This window comes from Molossus molossus, unplaced genomic scaffold, assembly GCF_014108415.1.
Source record: "Molossus molossus isolate mMolMol1 unplaced genomic scaffold, mMolMol1.p scaffold_m16_p_15, whole genome shotgun sequence".
Lineage (NCBI taxonomy): Eukaryota > Metazoa > Chordata > Mammalia > Chiroptera > Molossidae > Molossus > Molossus molossus.
The window spans coordinates 80,985,162-81,005,361 of NW_023425350.1; the positions used below are offsets into that span (position 1 = coordinate 80,985,162).

The window sequence follows — 20,200 nt, forward strand, 5'->3', positions numbered from 1 at the left end:
TTTTTAAACGTTTTAGACAAGCAAGTCCTTGGCCACAGGCAAGCCTTCATAAACATCCGGTTGGGTGATCTGAGCAAGATCTTACACAATCCCGCACCCACGCCTCGCGGAGAAGCTTCCCGTTTCTCGGCGGTCACTCCCCCTCGGCTTCCGGGGCGCCAGGAGTCCTCTTGCACAAGGTCGACCGGTGGCTACGGGCCGCCAAGACGGAAGTCGGAGCGTGGGCTGCCCGCACCGGCTCCTCCGCCCGCGGGGGCCTGGGGGTCTCGGGACCGCAGGACCGCGGGTCACCAGCCGCCCCTCCAGGTAGCAGCGCGTTCGCGCCGGCGAGCACCTCATCGCCCGCCCGCCCCAGAGCGACCAGGCCCCGCCCCCGCGGCCCCGCCCCCGCGGCCCCGCCCCCGCGGCCCCGCCCCCCGCGGCCCCGCCCCCCGCGCTCCACCAGGTGCGCGTGCGCCGCGGCCCCGCCCGCCGTGCCGCTGCGCTCTTCCCGGGCGGCGGTGGACCTTCGCTTCACCCAGCTCCTCAGCTTCCCCGGCGCTCGCCTCCCGCAGGTCCCTGCGTGTCGCCCAGCCCGGCCGGCCCGCGCCTCGGCAGCCGGGTGGTGGGGCCATGGCGCGGCGGCGGCCCGAGGCTGGCTGCGGGGCCCGCGGCGCGCTGGTGCTGCTGGCGCTGGCCTTGTGCGCGCCCGGGGCCCGGGGCCGGGCTCTCGAGTGGTACTCGGCCGTGGTCAGCCTCGAGTACGTGGACCAGCAGACAAACCGCACGGTGTACAGCGTCTCGGAGAGCGGCCGCTTCGGCGACAGCTCGCCCAAGGAGGGCGCGCTAGGCCTGGTGGGCGTCCCGCGCGCCGTGGACGGAGACCCCAAGGGCTGCGCGCCCGACACGCGCTTCGTCGTGCCCCCGGCCGGCGGCCGCGGAGCCGTGCCCTGGGTCGCCCTGGTGGCGCGCGGGGGCTGCACCTTCAAGGACAAGGTGCTGGCGGCGGCGCGGAGGAACGCCTCGGCCGTGGTGATCTACAACGAGGAGCAGTACGGGAACCTCACCGCGGCCATGTCGCACGCGGGTGAGCCGGGGCTGGGGACGGGGCGGTGGCCGGGGCGTCTTTGCAGCGCGGTCCTGGTCGATGGACTTGCGTTCTCCCACTGGCTCCCCGAGGGGATGGGGGTGCGCCTTGGACGGCCTGGGACGGACAGCCTCCGGAACTAACGGCTGGGGAAGCGCTCGGTTTGCTCGGGGTGCTCCCCGGGGTGCTGTTGGCGGGACACCGGCCTACCGACCAGATTATATTTTCGCCTTGGGCTCTTCTCTTGAGAGCAATGGGGAGAACGAAAGACATCGAACCCCACCGTGGGGGCAGGAGCGTGGTTCAGACCTGGAAAGTCTCACGGTTGCTCCGCATGGGTCTTTATGCGCTCGGCGTCTCCCAGAGCGCTGGAGGGTCTGGCTGGCCCTGCGCCGGACTCAGGGGGTGGCTCTGGCTTTTTGACTCTTAAGATGTATGAACATTCTAAACTCTGAGGCAGAAAATCGGGTTTAACTGAGTCAGCAAGCCTGTTAAATGTGGGTATGTTGTTTCACTTACTAAATGTAAGGTTATGATACTGGCGTGACTGCCAATCAGATTTGTTTAGTCTTGAGTTGAGACGAAGTTTTAAAAGCTGTGTTCATTCAAGAAAAGAGCTTGCTCTTTGCCAGGTGAGCCTTCCTACATAGACGTATTCCCCAGGCAACAGGTGGCATCTTCAAGCAGTAATGATAATTTAAATTATTTTGTATTCTTTTGTAGTTATTTAAATTATTTTGTATTATATTGTAGCTATCTTCAGAACTGAATCCATGTGCTTTTTGACCAGTACACAGCAGAGTGAATGTATTTCTGTTCTTCCAAGGTCATGACTCATTCTGAACTTACTGTTATTAAAATCTTTTTAAAAGTTTCTGCTGCTGCAAGTCAGGTACCCTTTTTCCTGTACTTTTGTTTGTCATTCTGTTCTGGCTTTCTGAATGCAAGTTCAGAACCTGACAGTAAAATGAAGACAGAAAAGTGTCTTTGCATTTGTCCTATTTTAGCAGAGTGAAAGGAACAAAGTCATTTGAGAGGTGAGGAAGTGGACATTGTTAGAACAGCTCTTCAAGAAGGTCGACTGGAAGGGTGTGGGAGGTGCTGAGACATGGGCAGAAACTGTGGGGGCAGTAGGATGGACGATGGTGAGACATTTGAAGTCGGAAAGGGGGTCTAGTCGAGATTTGGGTTATTGAAGAGGTAACTGACAGAGGAGGGCCCAGGATACCTGTGGAGGGGTTGGCCTCGGATAGTAGAGAGAAAATTCCTCAGTTGCAACAGAAAGGAATTGGTTTTGGAGCAGAAATGGAGCAGGTGTCCATTTAGAGTATTGGGCAAGGCACCACTTTTGGTGCAGTTATTCCAATGATTACAAATCTATCCAATTACCATTATACCCAAGCCATGTTTCCACAAGACTCATGAAGGAAGAGTCCTGATTTCACTCACATAGCATTCCAGATACATTTTATCAGTAGTGTTCCCCAAGTTTGGTAGTTCTGGCCCAGAAGAGTTTAGTGTGTCTGGATTCTCCGATTCTGGATCCTTGCAATCTCTTCTCAGCCTACAACATCTTAATGTAGCCGTTTTCTTTCCAAATGCGGGCTCATCAGCCTATAATTTTTTAAATCAGTTCACTACATTTTTTGATAATGACACTAACATTTTTCCAAGCATGTGTTCCAACCATGGATCAGCAACCTTGCTTTCTTATATTACTGACATACAGTTTATCCAGGCCCAGAAAAACACCTATTATTTTAAATACTCTTCTTGCGAGCTTTTGTTCCCATTGTCAGTGTCCATTCTAGTCTTTTTGCCATGAGAATAATTCTGTTTGAGAAAAATGACAATAGTAACAGCAATTTTTTAAAAAATATGTGAAAGTACCCAGTGCTTAGGCATAGTGCTCGGTGTTCTCTATATAGTGGCTCACATAATCCCCCTGGTAGCCTTTTAAAGAGGTACTTTAACCTACTTTAACCCCTTTGTACCAGTGAGGAAACTGATGCTCAAAGAATTTAAATGACTGGCCCAAGGTATCAAGGTGCTATATGGCTCAATCATTCTTTGTTGTGGGAGGGGCTGCCCTGTGCATTATAGGATATTTAGCAGCATTCTTGGCCTCTACCCAGTAGATTCCAGTAACACCCCCCACCCCAGTTGTGATAACCAAAAATGTCGCCAGATATTGCCATGTGTTGTGGGGGAGAGAGGATGACCAACTTTTTGAATCACTGACTTAAAGGGAGAGTAATTTGGTAGCGTTGTGACTGATGCATTAAACAGAGTAAGAACTGTAAACAGATAATCCAATTGGACTGTTGGACTAGTGCAAGTAGAAATATAAGGGCCAATATAGTGATGACTGCAAAGATGGGGAAAAAAATGACCCTCACAGAACTTGGCCCAACTGGGGATAAGGGTACAAGTGTATCATGACTTTTTGAGAATGGAATAGAATTAAAATAAAATGAATGTAATTAAGTCAGAAGAGGAACCAAGTCTGACAAACATGAATTTGAACTGTTACACAAAACCTTGAAGGCAGCGCAGACTTAGGTTTTTGGTATTTTGTCAAAATGGGGCTAGAGCCAGTAACGACTATAGCCAGTGGTTCTCAGTGCTCCTATATAATACTGGTGTTAGAAAAATCTATAGAGATGGCTGCTTCTAAAATTGAATTGTGATAGTCTCAGGAAGAATTTCTCCAGTTTTTCTTAAATCTGTTGCTAAAATCCAGTGTAAGATATTTTGGATTTATATCAATATTATATTGTAGCTTTAAGATAAATCATGACTTTACGATAATTATGTGTCAGAACAACTGCAAACTGTTACACTAATGCACAGAGTTGATTCCCTTTAGCAGACAGATACTGAGCCAAGGATTGTGCCTTCTCAGAGACATAAAAATATGTTAGATGCATGCCTGCCTTTGAGGAGTTTATGGCCCAGTGAAAACACTAACAAGGTTCCAGGCAGTATGTTTGGGACTTCAAGAGAATTATGTGCACACATACTTAGAAGGCATAAAGGAAAGACATCTAATGTGAATATTGCAAAGATGACTTGAAGTTAGTTTGAACAAGATGGATAAAAATGGATATAAGTCAAATAATTAAAATGAAAGCTTATAGAGTATTGGACTTAATGTAGTTGTTGTTCATTAATAAGTAGAATGATTCTTTGGCAGAAATCTTGATGTGGCCTTTTAGGAATGGCATCTTCATGCTGTTGACGGTTGTTTACTAATTGCCAAGTATTGGCAAGGCTTATTAGAGATATGTTTGGGGAAGAGGCCAGAGTTGGTGTGGAGGGAAATGACAAAGATGTGTAAGAAGTCCTTGATCTTGCCCCGGCTGGGTGGCTCAGTTTGTTGGAGCATCACCCATGCACCAAAAAGGTTACGGGTTTGATTCCAGGTCAGAGCACATACCTAGATTATAGGTTCGATCCCTGGTTGGGGTGCGTATGGGAGGCAATTGATCGATGTTTCTCTCTCTCTCTCTCTCTGTCTCCCTCTCTTCTCTAAAATCATTAAACATCCAAAGGTAAGGATTTAAAAAAAAAGTTCCTGACATCAAAAGAGATGTGCATTTCATATTTACAGAACATGGTAGTCTTTTATGAATAATATTTTTTTTTTTTACTTTGTATAATTTTTTATTTTTCAATTACAATTGACATCAATAATATATTATTTCAGATGTACAACCCAGTGATTAGACATTATATAACTAAGTGATCATCCTGATACCCATCTGACCCCATACATAGTTATTGTAATATTATTGACTATATTTCCTATGCTGTACTTTATATCTCCATGACTATTCTGTTACTGCTAATTTGTACTTCTTATCCTTCACATTTTTCACCCATCCCCCAAACCCCCTCCCATCTGGCAACTGTCAAAATGTTCTCTGTATCTGTGAGTCTGTTTCTGTTCTGTTTGTTCGTCTATTTTGTTTTTAAGATTCAATTGTTGATAGGCATTTATTGCCATTTTATTGTTTATATTTTTTTTCTTTTTCTTCTTCAAGAAGACCCTTTAACACAGTGGTTCTCAACCTTCCTAATGCTGAGACCCTTTAATACAGTTCCTCATGTTGTGGTGACCCCCAACCATAAAATTATTTTCGTTGCTACTTCATAACTAATTTTGCTACTGTTATGAATTGCCATTGGAAATATGTGTTTTCCGATGGTGTTTGGTGACCACTGTGAAAGGGTCATTTGACCCCCAAAAGGGTCGCAACCCACAGGCCGAGAACAGCTGCTTTAACATTTCATGTAATACTGGTTTTGGTGGTGATGAACTCCTTTAGCTTTTTCTTGTCTGGGAAGCTCTTTATATGACCTTCAATTCCAAATGATAGCTTTGCTGGGTAGATACTCTTGGTAGGTCCTTGCTTTACATCACTTTGAATATTTTTTGCCACTCCCTTCTGGCCTGAAATGTTTCTGTTGAGAAATCAGTTGACTGTCTTATGGGATCCCCCTCGTAGGTAACTAACTGCTTTTCTTTTGCTGCATTTAAGATTCTCTCTTTGTCCCAGCCAGTGTGGCTTAGTGCATTGAGCATCATCCCATGGACTGAGAGGTCCCGGTTCGATTCCCAGTCCGGGCATGTGCCCAGGTTGCGAGCTCAATCCCCAGTGGGGAGAGTGCAGGAGGTGGCCAATCAGTGTTTCTCTCTCTCTCTCTCTCTCTCTCCCTTCCTTTCTCTAAAAAATAAATTTAAAAAATGTTTTAAAAAAATGAGTCTCTCTTTGTCTTTTACCTTTGGCATTTTAATTATGTGTCTTGGTGTCTCTTTGGGTTCATCTTGTTTGGGACTTTCTGTGCTTCCTGGATTTGTATGTCTGTTTCCTTCACCAGGTTAGGAAATATTTCCATCATTATTTTTTCAAATATGTTTTCAATTCCTTGCTCTCTCTCTTCTTCTGGCACGCCCATTATGCAAATGTTGGTACGCTTGAAATTGCCCCAGAGTCTCCTTGTACTATTCTCATTTTTTGGATTCTTTTTGCTGTTCTGATTGGATGTCTTCCAACTCTCTGGTTTTATCCTCTGCTTCATCTACCCCACTGTTGATTTCCTGTAATGTATTCTTAATTTTAGTTCATGGATTTGTCATTTCTGACTAGTTTTTTTTCCCCCTTAAGTTTCTAGTTCCATTTTTATGTTTCCCATTTCTTTGTCGAAGTCCTAAGTTCATCGAGCATCCTCATAAACAGTGTCTTGAACACTGCATCTGGTAGATTGCTTGTCTTCATTTTGTTTAGTTCTTTTCCTGGAGTTTTGTTTTATTCTTTCACTTGGGACCTGTTTCTTTGTCTCCTCATTTTGGCTCCCTCCCTGTATTTGTTTCTGTGTATTAAGTAGAGCTGCTATGTCTCCCAGGCTTGGTAGAGTGGCCTCATGTAGTAGGTGCTCTATAAGGTCCAGTGGCACAGCTTCCCTGATCACCTGAGCTGGGCACTCTAGGTGTGCCCTCTGTGTGGGCTCTGTACACTTTCTTGTTATAGTTGAGCCTTGATTGCTGTTGGCACATCAGTGGGTGGGATTTACTCCTAGGCCAGACGGTTGCAGGACTGGCTGTTACTGCTGTGGATAATCAGTTGTGCAGGGGCTGGCCTGGGCAGGATTTACTTCACTGGGGCTCTGGTGCCCACTGAGTCTGCCCCTTGAATGTGGAATTTGTGGAGGTGGTTGGGTGGTAGTGCTTCGACATGGTTTGAAGCTTTCTAGCCGGTGTGTTGGCTCTGGGGCCTCCCAGGAGTTTTAGGCCAAAGTCACCCACCACCTGTGCCCTTGCCAGGGCCACCCTGCATGAGCTACAAAGTGATCTGCTGATGACTGCTACTTGTGCTGGGCTTGGAGGTGCCCCAAAGAGGCCAGGCTGTGAGCCAAGGCCGTCTGCCACTAGTGCCAGGCCTGGGGCAATGGAGTGAGAGGTGTGGGGCACGCTGAGGTTGTTTGAGAGGTTTTAGGAAAGTCTGAGCATGAGCTAAGGCAGGCCATGAGTATGGAAAAGCCACTGGGAATAGCTTGGTTGGGCCCGCAAGTTGGGTAGGGCAAGGCCTCAGGGAATCACCAGAGTGGAGTAAACTGTGTGAGCCATATTTATGGAGACTGAGATGTGGCTCTTGTCTGCCAGCTCTGTGGGGTGGGCTCAACAAAGGAACAGTGACCTCTGCCTGCACTTTTGTCTGGGAGCAAGCTACCCCACTTTCCCTTGTTCTGAAGCCAGACAGTTCACTTCCTCCCTGTATGTCCCTGGTGCCTTTTGAGCTGCTGCCCTGGCCCTGATGCTCAGAGGGAGGGAATCCAAGTAAGTCCGTGCGGGCCCGTTAAGAGGAATATCTGGGACTCCAGCAGCCTCAGTCTCCCTCAGCCTCAGTTCCTGCTGATTTTTACAAGCAGAAGTCATGGGGACTTCTCTTCCAGGCACTTGAATCCTGGGCTGGGGGCCTGGTGTGGAGCTGGGACCCCTCACTCCTCAGACATGGCCTCCACAGCAAGATACCCCTCCTGATTTTTTTTTTTTTTTTTTATCCTCACCCGAGGACATTTTCCCATTTTTTTGTTCAGGTAGAGTGGGAGGGAGAGAGAGGAACAGAGAGAGAGAGAGAAACATCGATGTGAAAGGAACACATCGAGTGGCTGCCACCCGCACGACCGACCAGGGCCGGGGACAAACTGCAACCGAGGTACATGCCCTTAGCGGGAACCGAACCCGGGTCTCTCAGGACCACAGGCCGACGCTCTAACCGCTGAGCCAAACCGGCCAGGGCGATACCCCTCCTGATTTTATCCACCATACATGGGTGTGGGACCAGCCCATCTGCGCCTCCACTCTTCCTATTAGGCCGCTCCTCCAAGTCTTGATGTGGCTTCTTTAAATCCTTAGTTGTAGGACTTCTGTTCAGGTAGATTTCAGGTGGTTATAATTGATTGTTGTTCTGCAGTTTAGTTCTAATTTTGATGTGGTTGTGAGAAGAGGCGAGTACCACGTTTATCTGTGCCACTGTCTTGACCAGAAGCCTGGACTAGTAAATTCTTAATGATCTTTAATGTCTACTCCCACAAATTATCTAAATATTTAGGTTTGAATTTAGCAATATTTTGGTGCTATAAGAAAACAGAAATGGCACCTGACAGCTTCATAGAAGGTGGAATTAATTAGGACAGTTCCCAGAAAGATTGAGTTTTGAAAGACTAGTTGATGGAGAAGGTGTCACTGGGGATGTGTGGTGTGAGGTAGGGATGGGCTATAGGATTTTCTGGGGGGCAAGATTAGCACTGCAAAAGGCTGAATGGCTGAGATAAAGTAATGCAAGACGTTCCCAGTAAGACTGTTGAGTAGTACATTCAACAGATACAAAATAATTATTTTGAGCAAGCCAGATTATTCAAAACATAACATTCCAAGAAGAGAATTGCATTTATTTTCGGGTCCTCCTCACCCTAAGCCAACCTTAAAAACATGTGAAGTAGCTTCAGATTTCGGAGACATTTACATTCATATTTACTGTACTATTTCCCCTGCAGAGGAATTAATATTCTCCTTTTTTGTACCATTTCAACTATAATACTAGAAAATAAACCAATTTTTCAGATTGACTCATTCAGAAACCCTTCTGTGGGTCATCACTGCATGATGCTGGGCTACAAAAACTAATAAATAAGAACAGGTAGTACTGGTCTAGTGAGGGAGAGAGACCTGTAAGAAATTATAGTAGGTGTATTAAAAGAGGCATAGCTAAGAGACTTTGGTGCACTGCATACTCAAAGGTTGGGTGGTACTGAAAAGCCTTAGGCTGAGCTTATGCTGAACCTTCAAGAAGTCTCCAAGTTAAAGGGAAGAGGTGGCGAGGTTATGGAAGTTATTTGGAAAAAAGAAAACCTGAAAGTTCACGGAATTCTCTTGCTAGAACTTTAAAATGTATTTCTCACTATCTGAATTAGTTTTCTAGAACAGAAATCTAATCCACTACTTTAAATATTTCAGTAGTTCCCATTTCCTTCAGCAGAATGTTGAAATTTTAAATACTTTCCTTGGGAGGAGAAATGGTACACTAGACTCAGAAGTCACCCTCTAGAATTTTGAAGCTATTGACCACAAATCAGATTTTTTTTTAACCTTTTTTGTTTTTGACAAGGTGATAGGAGGACATAGAAATTTGAAAGGAAATGGAAATACATCCAGTTTTGTTTTTGGCATAGAAGAGTTTTATGGATAATTTGGCTTATTAATAAAAATAATACTTTATTTGGTACTTATTATTTTCAAGTAGATTTTCCATCATGGACTACATGCAAAGACTTTGTGTTAAGTGTAAGACAACAGTAAAGCGAACTGCCTCCTGTTCGTTCTCCTGCCTGATGGTGATGTGTATAGATTTTGGGAGGCTGAAGGAGGGTTGTGCAATATGGCCTAGGGAAGAAAAATCGTTCTAAGGACTTCTTTGCAACCATCCCAAGTCTTTGGGTGTGTGTGTCTTCTATGGTGAAAACCAGCTGTGTAGTCTGAGAATGCATTGTGATGTGTCACGGGGGGTGACAGAGAAACATAAGGGGAGAAGGGCAAGAGTTGTGCGGGCAGTGACCCCAGGCTAGTGCATTTTTACTCAACTGTTCTGCCTCCTGTTTATCCCCAAAAATGTCCCAGAAAAGCACATCACAGGATAGAGTCTTCATTCTGAGTTTTATTAATTTAAAGGAGTTCCCAGAAGCAGTCTTGCTGTAATTACTGTATACACAGCAAACAGTTTAGCCTTCATCCTAGGCACAGGATTTTTTTTTAATGATTTCTTTTAACTCACTAGACTAAGATTAACTTCCTAGGTGAAAAAATTCAGATTGATGTGACAAGTGTTTTCAGCCCACCCCTCCCCCACTTGAGATTTTAGGTGTTGAAGAATCTCTCATCTCAGTTCATCTTTCATCCCTCATTCATTCATTCACTAGTTTATGTCACAGATATTTACTAAACACTTGCTATGTGCCAGCTTCTGGGTCAGGCACTAGGGATAATGAGGTTAACACCTTTTAGTCATTAAACAAGCTGGACCAGTCACCATCCCAAATATGTTTTTGTTTTTTTAAATATTTTTTCCGTATTGATTTTAGAGAGAGAGAGAGGAGGGGAGAGGGAGAGATAGAAACATCAATGAGAGAGAACATTGATTAGCCATCTCCTGCATGCCTCACACTGGGGATCGGGCCCACAACCCAGGCATGTGTCCTGACCAGGAATCGAACTGGCGACTTCCTGGTGCATGGGTCAACGCTCAACCACTGAGCCACACCAGCTGGGCCCAAATATGTTTTATGATGGTTCACAGCCTAGATGGTTTTACAATTTCCTTTGCTTAGTAAGCTTTCCTGTCCTCCAAAGTGTAACTGAAATGCAATGCACTTCCCAAGGAAAGAGTTCTTCGTCACCCCAGACAAAAGTATCACCTCATTTCTGCAGCTCTTTGTTTTCCACTTCCTTGTTAAATAAGCAACCGTTGAAAATAGAAAAATTCTCATCTCCATTTTGTAGCTGAAGAAATATTCTCAGAGAAGATAGATTCTTCTGACCCAGACAGTGGTGACAGAGTGAGGTTTGAACCCAGGCTGTGGCTGGGTAGCCTGTGTCCCCGGGAGACAGAGGTGCTGATTCTTCCAGAACCGGCTTTTCCACGTGCTGTACGACATTGAGCAACTCTTAAGATTTCCAAGCCCTCATCTGTAAAATGGTAATGTGCTTCTTTTTGCTTCAAGTGAGATATAAATGTGAAAGTGCTCCCAAGCTGGCTTCCCGCAACATCACACAAAGAACGTTCTGTCAGGACCAGATGTTATGTGTAGCTGCAAGCATGGCATAGGCAGTTTTGTTCTCTGTGTGAAACCTGTCAACCGAGGTAGGTGCATGTGGTTCCTTATACTGGTCTTCCTACATTAGTTTGTTCCAGAAAATTTCCACAAAAAGGAAATTTATAAAAAAGGCTTCAGCTTATGAAGTGCCATGTGATTACAAGTGGGTATAACTGTCATAACTGTTTCTATATTTGTCTTTCTTAGCTACTAGATGTTTATTTTCCTGAAGGCAGGAAGTGCCTTAGTCCTTGCTCTGCCTCCCAGTGATGACATGGAGATTGTGTGAGTGCTGAGGCAACTTCAGTTCTTGAAAAGCGATGCTTTTAGGCCCAGATCATAGGATCAGCTTCCAGACAGGAGCCACTTAGAAGGGTGCCCTTCTGGTGTTTCAGTAACTAAATCCTGATGGCTGAGGGTGACAGTGCATTTGCTACAGATTAAATTTCTCTCTTAAGATAAAATGGTGTTACAATGTGGTTTTCGTGAAATGCCGGAGAACATTGTATATGTATTTTTAAATTAATTTTTTAATATTAATGTGTGCACACGGTACAGAATTTACCATGGTACAGAGACAGTAGGATCCCAGTCTCTGGGGCCACCTTCCAGAGGTAGTCTGTATTGATATGACCATATGGATCTCTGGTCCACACAGTTTTGCATATTGCTTTTTTTGTCATCTGTGTAGCTTGGTACCCTATCAGAATTGGCAGAGCTGCTTCCTCAATCTGTATATCAGTATATTCTTACTGATGAGCTTTTAGATTGTGATAGCAAAAATTTAGAAAAAACATTGGCAATCAGTATCTTTCTAGATTCCTCACATGTACATATGTATGTATGTCTGTGCAATTAAGTTCTTGGGTGTGGAATCACTGAGTCAGAAAGACATGTGCATTTAAAAACTTTTTGTTATTGTTAATCCTCACCCAGGGATATTTTTCTATTGATTTTTAGATAGAGAGGGAGGGAGGGAGGGAGGGAGGGAGGGAGGGAGGGAGGGAGGGAGGGAGGGAGGGAGGAAGGAAGGAAGGAAGGAAGGAAGGAAGGAAGGAAGGAAGGAAGGAAGGAGAGAGAGAGAGAAACATTGATCTGAGAGAAACACATGGCCTGGTTGCCTCCCGAATGCCCCTGATGAGGGCCAGGGATTGAACCTGCAACCCAGGCATGTGCCCTTACTGGGAATTGGACCCGTGACCCTTTGACCTTCAGGCCAATGCTCTAACCACTGAACAAAACTGGCCAGGGCCAAAAATAATTTTGGTAGTCATTGCCCTCCACACCAGATTGTAATAATTCATTACCCCACATTGTGTAAGAGTGCATATTTGTGCTCAGTCTTGTCAGTGTAGTATATTAAGCAAGTTTATCTTTGGTGTGGCTTTTCATATGTCTAAAATCCACTTATTGGAGAGAAACTGTGTACAGCCTTTTTGGGGGAGTAATGAAAATGTTATGTAATTAGTGATGGTTTCACAACCCTTGTGAATATATTAAAAACCACTGGATCATAACCTTTGAAAGGGTGAATTTAATGGTGTGTGAATTATATCTTGCTAAAGCTGCTATTTAAAAATCTAAAACCCATTTGTGTTTCCCTTTCTGCATACTGACTTCATTTTCCTTGTTTTTCTGTTGTTTTAGTTCTTATAGGAAATTAGTTTTTTGCTTTTGTTATGTTACATGTATTTTTCTCCAGTTGGCCATTTGCTCTTTGCTCCTGATTCCTTGATTTTGCCCTTTAGCCATGTAGAAAATTTTCATTTTTATATGGTTGGTCAAATCCTGTTTTGTTTTGTTTTTCCTTTTGTTTTTTAAAGAAACTTTGAGGTGGGTTTTCATACTCGGAAAGGTTTTTCTTCAGTGTTATGTATTTTTAAATACCCATGTTTCTTCTGGCTCTTTTACTTTTTAAATATAGTTAAATCTTTCATTCTAAATCTTTAGAATTTATTTTGGTGTAAGTTGTGAGGAAGGGATAATAGCTTTTTTCCCCTCAGATGATACCCAATTACCCCCACATTTTTTTTTTTTAATTATACATTTTAACCCATTGATTTGCAATTTCACTTTTATCATTTCCTAAATTCTTTTATGTTTTGGGGTCTAAATTCTGGACTTTTTATTCTGCCCCATTCTTGTCATCTTCATATGTTATCATGCTGTTTTAATTACTTTAAATATAAAGGCTAGTAAAGCACTTTTTTAAAAGATTTGCCTGATCATTCTTGATTATTTTTCCCTTAAGTAAACTTTAGATGTGGCATTTTTAAAGTTTTTGAAATCCTATTGACATTTATGGTTATTGCATTAACTTATAGAGATACTAATGAAATCGATTATTTTACTCCTTCTTTGCTGCCCCCTCCCCCTGCGTATTGTCTGCCGGCGCCTTCAGAGCAATGTTAAGTGATGGTGATCGTAGTGGGAGTCGTCGGCTCGCCGCCTCCAGCGCAGTGCGCCAGCTTCGCCAGTCAGTAGTAACATTCATGAATGAAAGTGGGCTGTGTGGTTCTTTTGCTTGTTTTTTATCATGTTTGGTTTTATTATCTTAGAAATCATTTGAAAACGTATTTTTTAAATCTGCTGTAGAACTATTTAAATGTCATTGATATTGCTCGTCCTTAAAAGGTTGTAGAAACTCACCTGTGAAACTGAGTGGGGTTCTTGCTTTTGGGGACGTGGTTCTTAGTGATTTATTCTACTTCTCATGTAAACAGTCTGTTTTACACTCTTTTAGGACAACTACTATGTTTTTCTTAAAAATTACCCTTTTTATCAAAGTTTTTGGATGTATGTGTATGGACAAGCCACAGTACTCTTATGTTTCTCTTAATTTTATATCTTATTTTGCATTCTTAGTATTGATTTCTTTGTCCTTTTTTGCAGGAACAGGAAATATAGTTGTCATTATGGTTAGCTACTCAAAAGGAAAAGAAATTTTGGATCTGGTGCAAAAAGAAATTCAAGTCAAAATGACCATAGGGGTTGGCACTCGTCATGTACAGGAGATCATCAGTGGTCAGTCTGTGGTGTTTGTGGCCATCGCCTTCATCACTATGATGATCATCTCATTAGCGTGGCTAATATTTTACTATATACAGCGTTTCTTATATACTGGCTCACAGTTTGGAAGTCAGGTAATTATGGATAACTTTTTAACTTTGCTTTTTAAAAGATAGTTCATAAATGTTATATATACATATATATATATATATTTATACACATACATATACACACATATATATATTGCTTGAAGTTGCATTGGACCCCAGTCTTAATTTCATTTTCACTCATAATAGTTAAGTATTAATATGATTTTTCTGAAAATAATTTTTAAATTAGAATATATGAAATTTTCTGTTCTGTGGGAAATTAGGTATCTTTTTAAATCTAGATAACTTTTTGCATGTTTTGCTCCTGAAATACCCTCTTTGTCCTTTTCCAGACATAAAGGAATAACAAAAAGACATGAGGTAGAGGGGACCTGGTTCTGTTTAAAAAGAGAACTCTGGGCCCTCAGGTGAGCAGAGTGGGAGGGGCTTCCCTGTCTCCATCGTGGAGCAACTTTCAGAGCTACTTACCTGCAGAGAAACACGGTCTCAGTACAGCAAAGAGGGGACAGCTGAAGAGCCAGAGGCTTCCAATTCATGATTTCACACTTATCTCTGTTGTCGTGAAAAATCACCGTTCCTGACTTTGTAGGCCTGGTACTTTCTGAGTCATCCACCTGAGGCCTAGGAAGCCTCTTTCCTTTTAGGGAAGTTAATAGGTGGTAGCCCATCCTTAGCTTACTACTTTCTTGCCAATATTAAACATACGAATTGAAATTGGGGTTCTTGTTTTGGCATAGAATCAAAAATAGTGTTATTTTTCCCCCCAATTACAGTTTACATTTAGTATTATTTTGTAGTGGTTAGATAATAATATACCTTACAGAGGGCTCCCCCCAGTATTTCTAGCACCCACTTGGCACCATACATAGTTATTACAATATTATTGACTATATTTCCTGTGCTGTACTTTATTCTGTAACTAGCAGTCTGTACTTCTCAATCCTTTCACCATTTTCACCCATCCCCCAACTCCCTCCCGTCTGCAGCCATCAGTCTGTTCTCTGTATCTACGAATCTGTTTCTGTTTTGTTTAATCATTTATATTGTTCTTTAGATCCCACACAAAATCATGTGGTATTTGTCTTTCTTTGACTCATTTGTGACAGCATGGATGGACCCTAGGGGGTATTATGTTAAGTGGAAATAAGTATTCTTGATCAGATAGATCTTAAGTTATATGTATTTACTCTATACATTAAGACAAATGGTAATTTTTAGAGTTATTTTTTTATTGTCATTTAACTTTAATTTTTAAATGAATTTTTCTATAAGCTTTCTTATATTTTATAAATTTTTAAATTAGTGATATAAAATTTTCAGTAATAATTTTTTTATCTTACCTAAGAACCATAGGAAAGAAACCAAGAAAGTTATAGGCCAGCTTCCGCTTCATACTATAAAGCATGGAGAAAAGGTAATGTTTTTGTGCTTTGTGTTTTTTGTTTTGTTTTTGGTTTAGACTAGACTAGACTAGATGTCTGTCTGTATATCTAAGTAATACTTTCCAATCTACTAAAGTCATAGTATCGAACATCCGAAATTTTAACTAGTTGAGCCAGTACTAATTCATTTTACATGTGTTCATTTCAGAGCAGGGTTGTCAGAACTAATTCTGTTGCATCTAGGATGAGCCTTTCAGACCAGTGGGAGCCACTAGCCAAACACAGCTACTTGCCTTTAAGTTAAATTTGAATTAAATTACACTTAACGTTCAGTTCTTCCATCACACTAGCTACACTCAGATGCTCAAATTAGCCACTTGACTGGTTGCTACCATCCTGGACAATTCCAATACATCCTTACAGAGAAAATTTCTACTTGTTGGTCAGACTCAGATGACTCTGAAGAAGATAAAGAAGTTAAACTCTCTACCACAGACCCTTGAACACGGCCAAACAGAGACTCAACAGGCCCAAATCATGTCAGAGTTGAACCATTTTTAGAAGAGGATGGATCCTGAGTCTAGAACACCACACTTTAGAGGGAAAATTCCTTAAAACAGTTGCTAACACAGTGGTGTTTATTCTTTTATAGTCCATCTTTTGTGCCGTGAAATGTTGATAACTGTGTTGACATAGCTGTAGGTCTGTTCAGTTGTTTTGATTTTCATTTTATCTCACTAAGTTGAGACTTAATCTATTTCAAAGAATAACTGCACTTGTGGTATTTGTCTCTTCTTCTGACCTACTTAAAGAATCAAAACAGAAATAACACATTAAGTTATAGACCTTTGATTTGACAACTTTAGAATCTGGTATGGTTTATGCGATGTCTTTAATATTAAGATATTCTTGTGTTGTTTGTTGGCTGCTATTCCTTCCCGAAAGCCTTCACATTGTAGTAACAATTGAGTTTTAAGAGTTTGTACAAGGTTTCCTGCTGTGCAGATGTACTGAACAGAAAAAGTTTTTTAAGTTTCCCATCTTAAAGGTTACGGTTATCATCCAATTTACACAACAAGGTTCCTTGTGACAAATGCCTGTGACAAACTGCATGCATTTGGTGTAGCCAGTGATTGACAAGCATGTAGTATATTCCTCTTGGAATAGGTCTACTCTCCATAGCAGGAATTCTCAGTCTCTTAAATGAGAAGACATAGATTTATATGTATAATTTACTGAGTTGTTTTTGAGAATGTAAGTAAATTGATACTATCCTCTTTCTGTACAGAACATTTTAGAAAATACTCTTCCATGGACTGTTTTTTAAAAGTTGTCTAAATAATGGTTTAGAAAAGAGGATCCATAAGTGGCCCATGATTTTCTGATGATTTTATGTTTTAAATTTGTATGCAAAAATATTGTTTTAAATTGATATCTATATATATTATATATAGATATCTATATATATAGATTGTAGACAGGAAGGGGGAAAGAGAAGAGAGAGAGAGAAGCATTGGTTTGTTGTTCCACTTATGCTTTTGTTGGTTGATTTTTTTTTTTTAATACGTTTTTATTGATTTCAGAGGGAAAGGAAGGGAGAGAGATAGAAACATTGATGAAAGAGAAACATAGATGGGCTGCCTCCTGCACACCCCCTACTGGGGATCCAGCCTGCAACCCACGCATGTGCCCTGACCAAGAATGGAACTGGTGACCTCTCAGTCCCTAGGAATGATGCTCAATCCACTAAGCCACACCGGCGGAACCATTGTTGATTTTTGTATGTGCCCTGACCGGGGATCAAACCTGCAACCTTGGTGTATTGAGACGATGCTTTAACCACAGAACTATCCAGCAAGGGTCTTCTTAAATCTACATATTGTCCAGTCATGGAGACTAGTGTTTGTTTTCTAATTTTTCTTTTCTTGAGGACTCATTCACAGGAATGTATAAGTCTTTAAATCATTAGGGACTTTAAAAGTGATTCCATCACTTACATGGCATATGATAAATAGTAAGTGATAATATTTACTTTAGTTGTAACATATAATTTTAAATGTTGTTATAAAGTTCATATTAATACCATCTTTGATGACCATATCTACATATAAAATCAATTTTTATTACTTGCTTGTTAACAAGTGATACACATGGCTAAATATATTTTAAAATAATTATGGTGTAGCCAAATTCCATAAAATTAACTTGCTAAAATTGTAGCCACCTGGCACTGATTGGTGATTCCTGAATCCTCATCCCAGAATCTTGGAAATAAGAGCCTTGTTAGTCTTTCTGGGTCAGGTGATCACTCAGGCACCACCTGTTTTGATTGCTGAGCTAGGCCAGGTGGGTAGATCCCGAGGGTGCCCAGGACAGTGTGGGGCTGAGGTTGGCCCATAGGTTCTTAGAAGTGGGAGTTTTGTCAAAGACTGCTTCCTCCTTTGCAATTTGTTACTTTTTATCTTTGTTAATTTGATAGGTGAAAAAATGGTAACTTATTTTAATTTGCAATTCTTTTTTTTTTTTTAATCCTCACCCGAGGATATTTTTCCATTTTTTGCACAGATAGCGTGGGAGGGAGAGAGAGAGAAACATCGATGTGAAGGGACACATCGAGTGGCTGCCACCCGCACGACCACCAGGGCCGGGACAAACTGCAACCGAAGTACGTGCCCTTAGCGGGAACCGAACCCAGGTCTCTCCGGACCGCAGGCCGACGCTCTAACCGCTGAGCCAAACCGGCCAGGGCTTAATTTGCAATTCTTTTATCTCTAGTGAGGTGAATATTTTCAGATATTTAGCCATTTGCATTTCCTCCTTTGCAAGTTGTAACTACTTTAGCAAATTCTCATGAACATGCTCTAGTTTTTCTTTTTAATGATTCCAGAAAACAAGCAGCTTATTGGATATTCTTTCTCTTTATGAATTTTATATTTGAAAAATAATTACTTTGATCATAGTAAAGCAGGCATTTGCATTTCTAAAGCTCTTAAAACGTGAATATTTTATGCCCAGCTGGTGTGGCTAAGTGGACTAAGCATCGTCCATCCCATGGACTGAGAGGTCCTAGTTTGATTCCTGATCAGGGCACAATGCCTGGTTGTGGGCTTGATCTTCAGTAGGGGGCGTGCAAGAGGCAGCTGATCAATGTTTCTCTCTCTCTCTCAAAATCAATAAAAACATTAAAAAAAAAAACATGAACACTAGCCTCATATATAAATGCTGTTCATGTCTAATTGGGTAGACAATGAAATTTTTTTCTTTTCATCCAAATTCTTTAAATATCCTCTTGATAGTAATAAAAAGTAAATACAAGTAGAAATGATATGGTTAGTTTCAGGTTGTACCCAAGGGGACTGGAATTCATCACTGTTTTACCCAGGGTGCAGTGAGTTTTTCCAAGGATGTGCTATACACCGAAGTTAGTAAACTTTACTCTTCTTTTTACAGGGAATCGACGTTGATGCTGAGAATTGTGCAGTGTGTATTGAAAATTTTAAAGTGAAGGATATTATCAGAATTCTTCCATGCAAGTATGTTCTTCTTACCTTCTACGATGTTAAAAATTACTTGATAGGCTTCAGATTTCCAGCAAGAGTTTTGTGTGTTTATGACGTGGAGATCTTGCTGTTGTGATGATCTCATGATCATCTCCTTTAGAAAAGACGTTTCCAGTCTTCAAGACTCCTGTGTTGTATAGCTTTCAAATTGCTTTGGTTAGGAGACTGTAGGTGAGATCTAGTGAGACCCATAATGTATCTTTGTCATTGGTTGACTTTTTAAAAGTGTGCTATGTAAGGAGCAAGGAAACTGAACATGACAGGTCGAGGTCCTGGTCGAGGGCTAGAGTAGAGTGGAGGAAAGTAGGTGGGGAGAGCATCAGTTTGCTCTCATTTCACCCTGGGTTTGGGTCCTAGGGGTTGCATAAAATAAACATTCCTCTCCTTACTGTAGATACATTAGGGGCTTGGATTTTTTTTCAGCAACAGAGTTATTTTTCCTTTTAATAATGGAATAGTTTGATAACTTTTTAAAAACATTGCTTTGTTAGCAGAAGGTTGTACAAACTTTATTTTTTTTTATCCTCACCCGAGGACATTTTTCCATTTTTTGTTCAGGTAGAGTGGGAGGGAGAGAGAGAAACATCGATTTGAAAGGGACACATCGAATGGCTGCCTCCCACAAGACTCAACCAGGGCCGGGGACAAACTGCAACCGGGGTACATGCTCTTAGCGGGAACCAAACCCGGGTCTCTCTAGACCGCAGGCCAATGCTCTAACCGCTGAGCCAAACCATCCAAGGCCAAACTTTATAATATGTTTAAGTCTGATCAGTTTTAATTATACTTCACAGCTATTAGAAGCAAGTCACGAGTTAATACAGGATTGGACAAAAGTAGGTTTATGGCTGTGAGTACATGAAACAGTTTATTCTTGTATTATTATTTATTAATTATTGTATTTTCCATGTGAACAACTGTAACCCACCCTACTTTTGCCTCACCATGTATATAATTATGTTTGCAAAGTATTTTAATACATATGCAAGTACTTTATAGTAGATTAAGTTCTCAATAATTGTAGAGGAAATGAATAAATACCAGAATAACAAAATAAAAGTTTCCTGAATAAAGATATATAACTTAAAGCTATAGGCCTTTATAGGGGGCTGGGGTGGTAGGTACTTAATGAATTGAGGTCAGTGTTATAGATTGAACATGTCTTGTAGAAAATTATTAAAATAGGAAAGTATTTTTACT

At 41.7% G+C, this 20,200-nt stretch overlaps 1 protein-coding gene across 1 annotated transcript in view; it reads left to right on the forward strand.

Moving 5' to 3' along the window:
- The first annotated feature begins 491 nt into the window (after window positions 1–491).
- The window catches only part of RNF149 (ring finger protein 149), a 31,653-nt gene continuing 11,944 nt past the window's right edge, over window positions 492–20,200 (forward strand). The window contains exons 1-4 of the mRNA XM_036262360.1: window positions 492–1,066; window positions 13,832–14,082; window positions 15,404–15,472; window positions 18,891–18,973. Coding sequence (XP_036118253.1) covers window positions 613–1,066; window positions 13,832–14,082; window positions 15,404–15,472; window positions 18,891–18,973 — 857 coding nt within the window. The 5' untranslated portion in view covers window positions 492–612. The remainder of the gene's footprint in view (window positions 1,067–13,831; window positions 14,083–15,403; window positions 15,473–18,890; window positions 18,974–20,200) is intronic.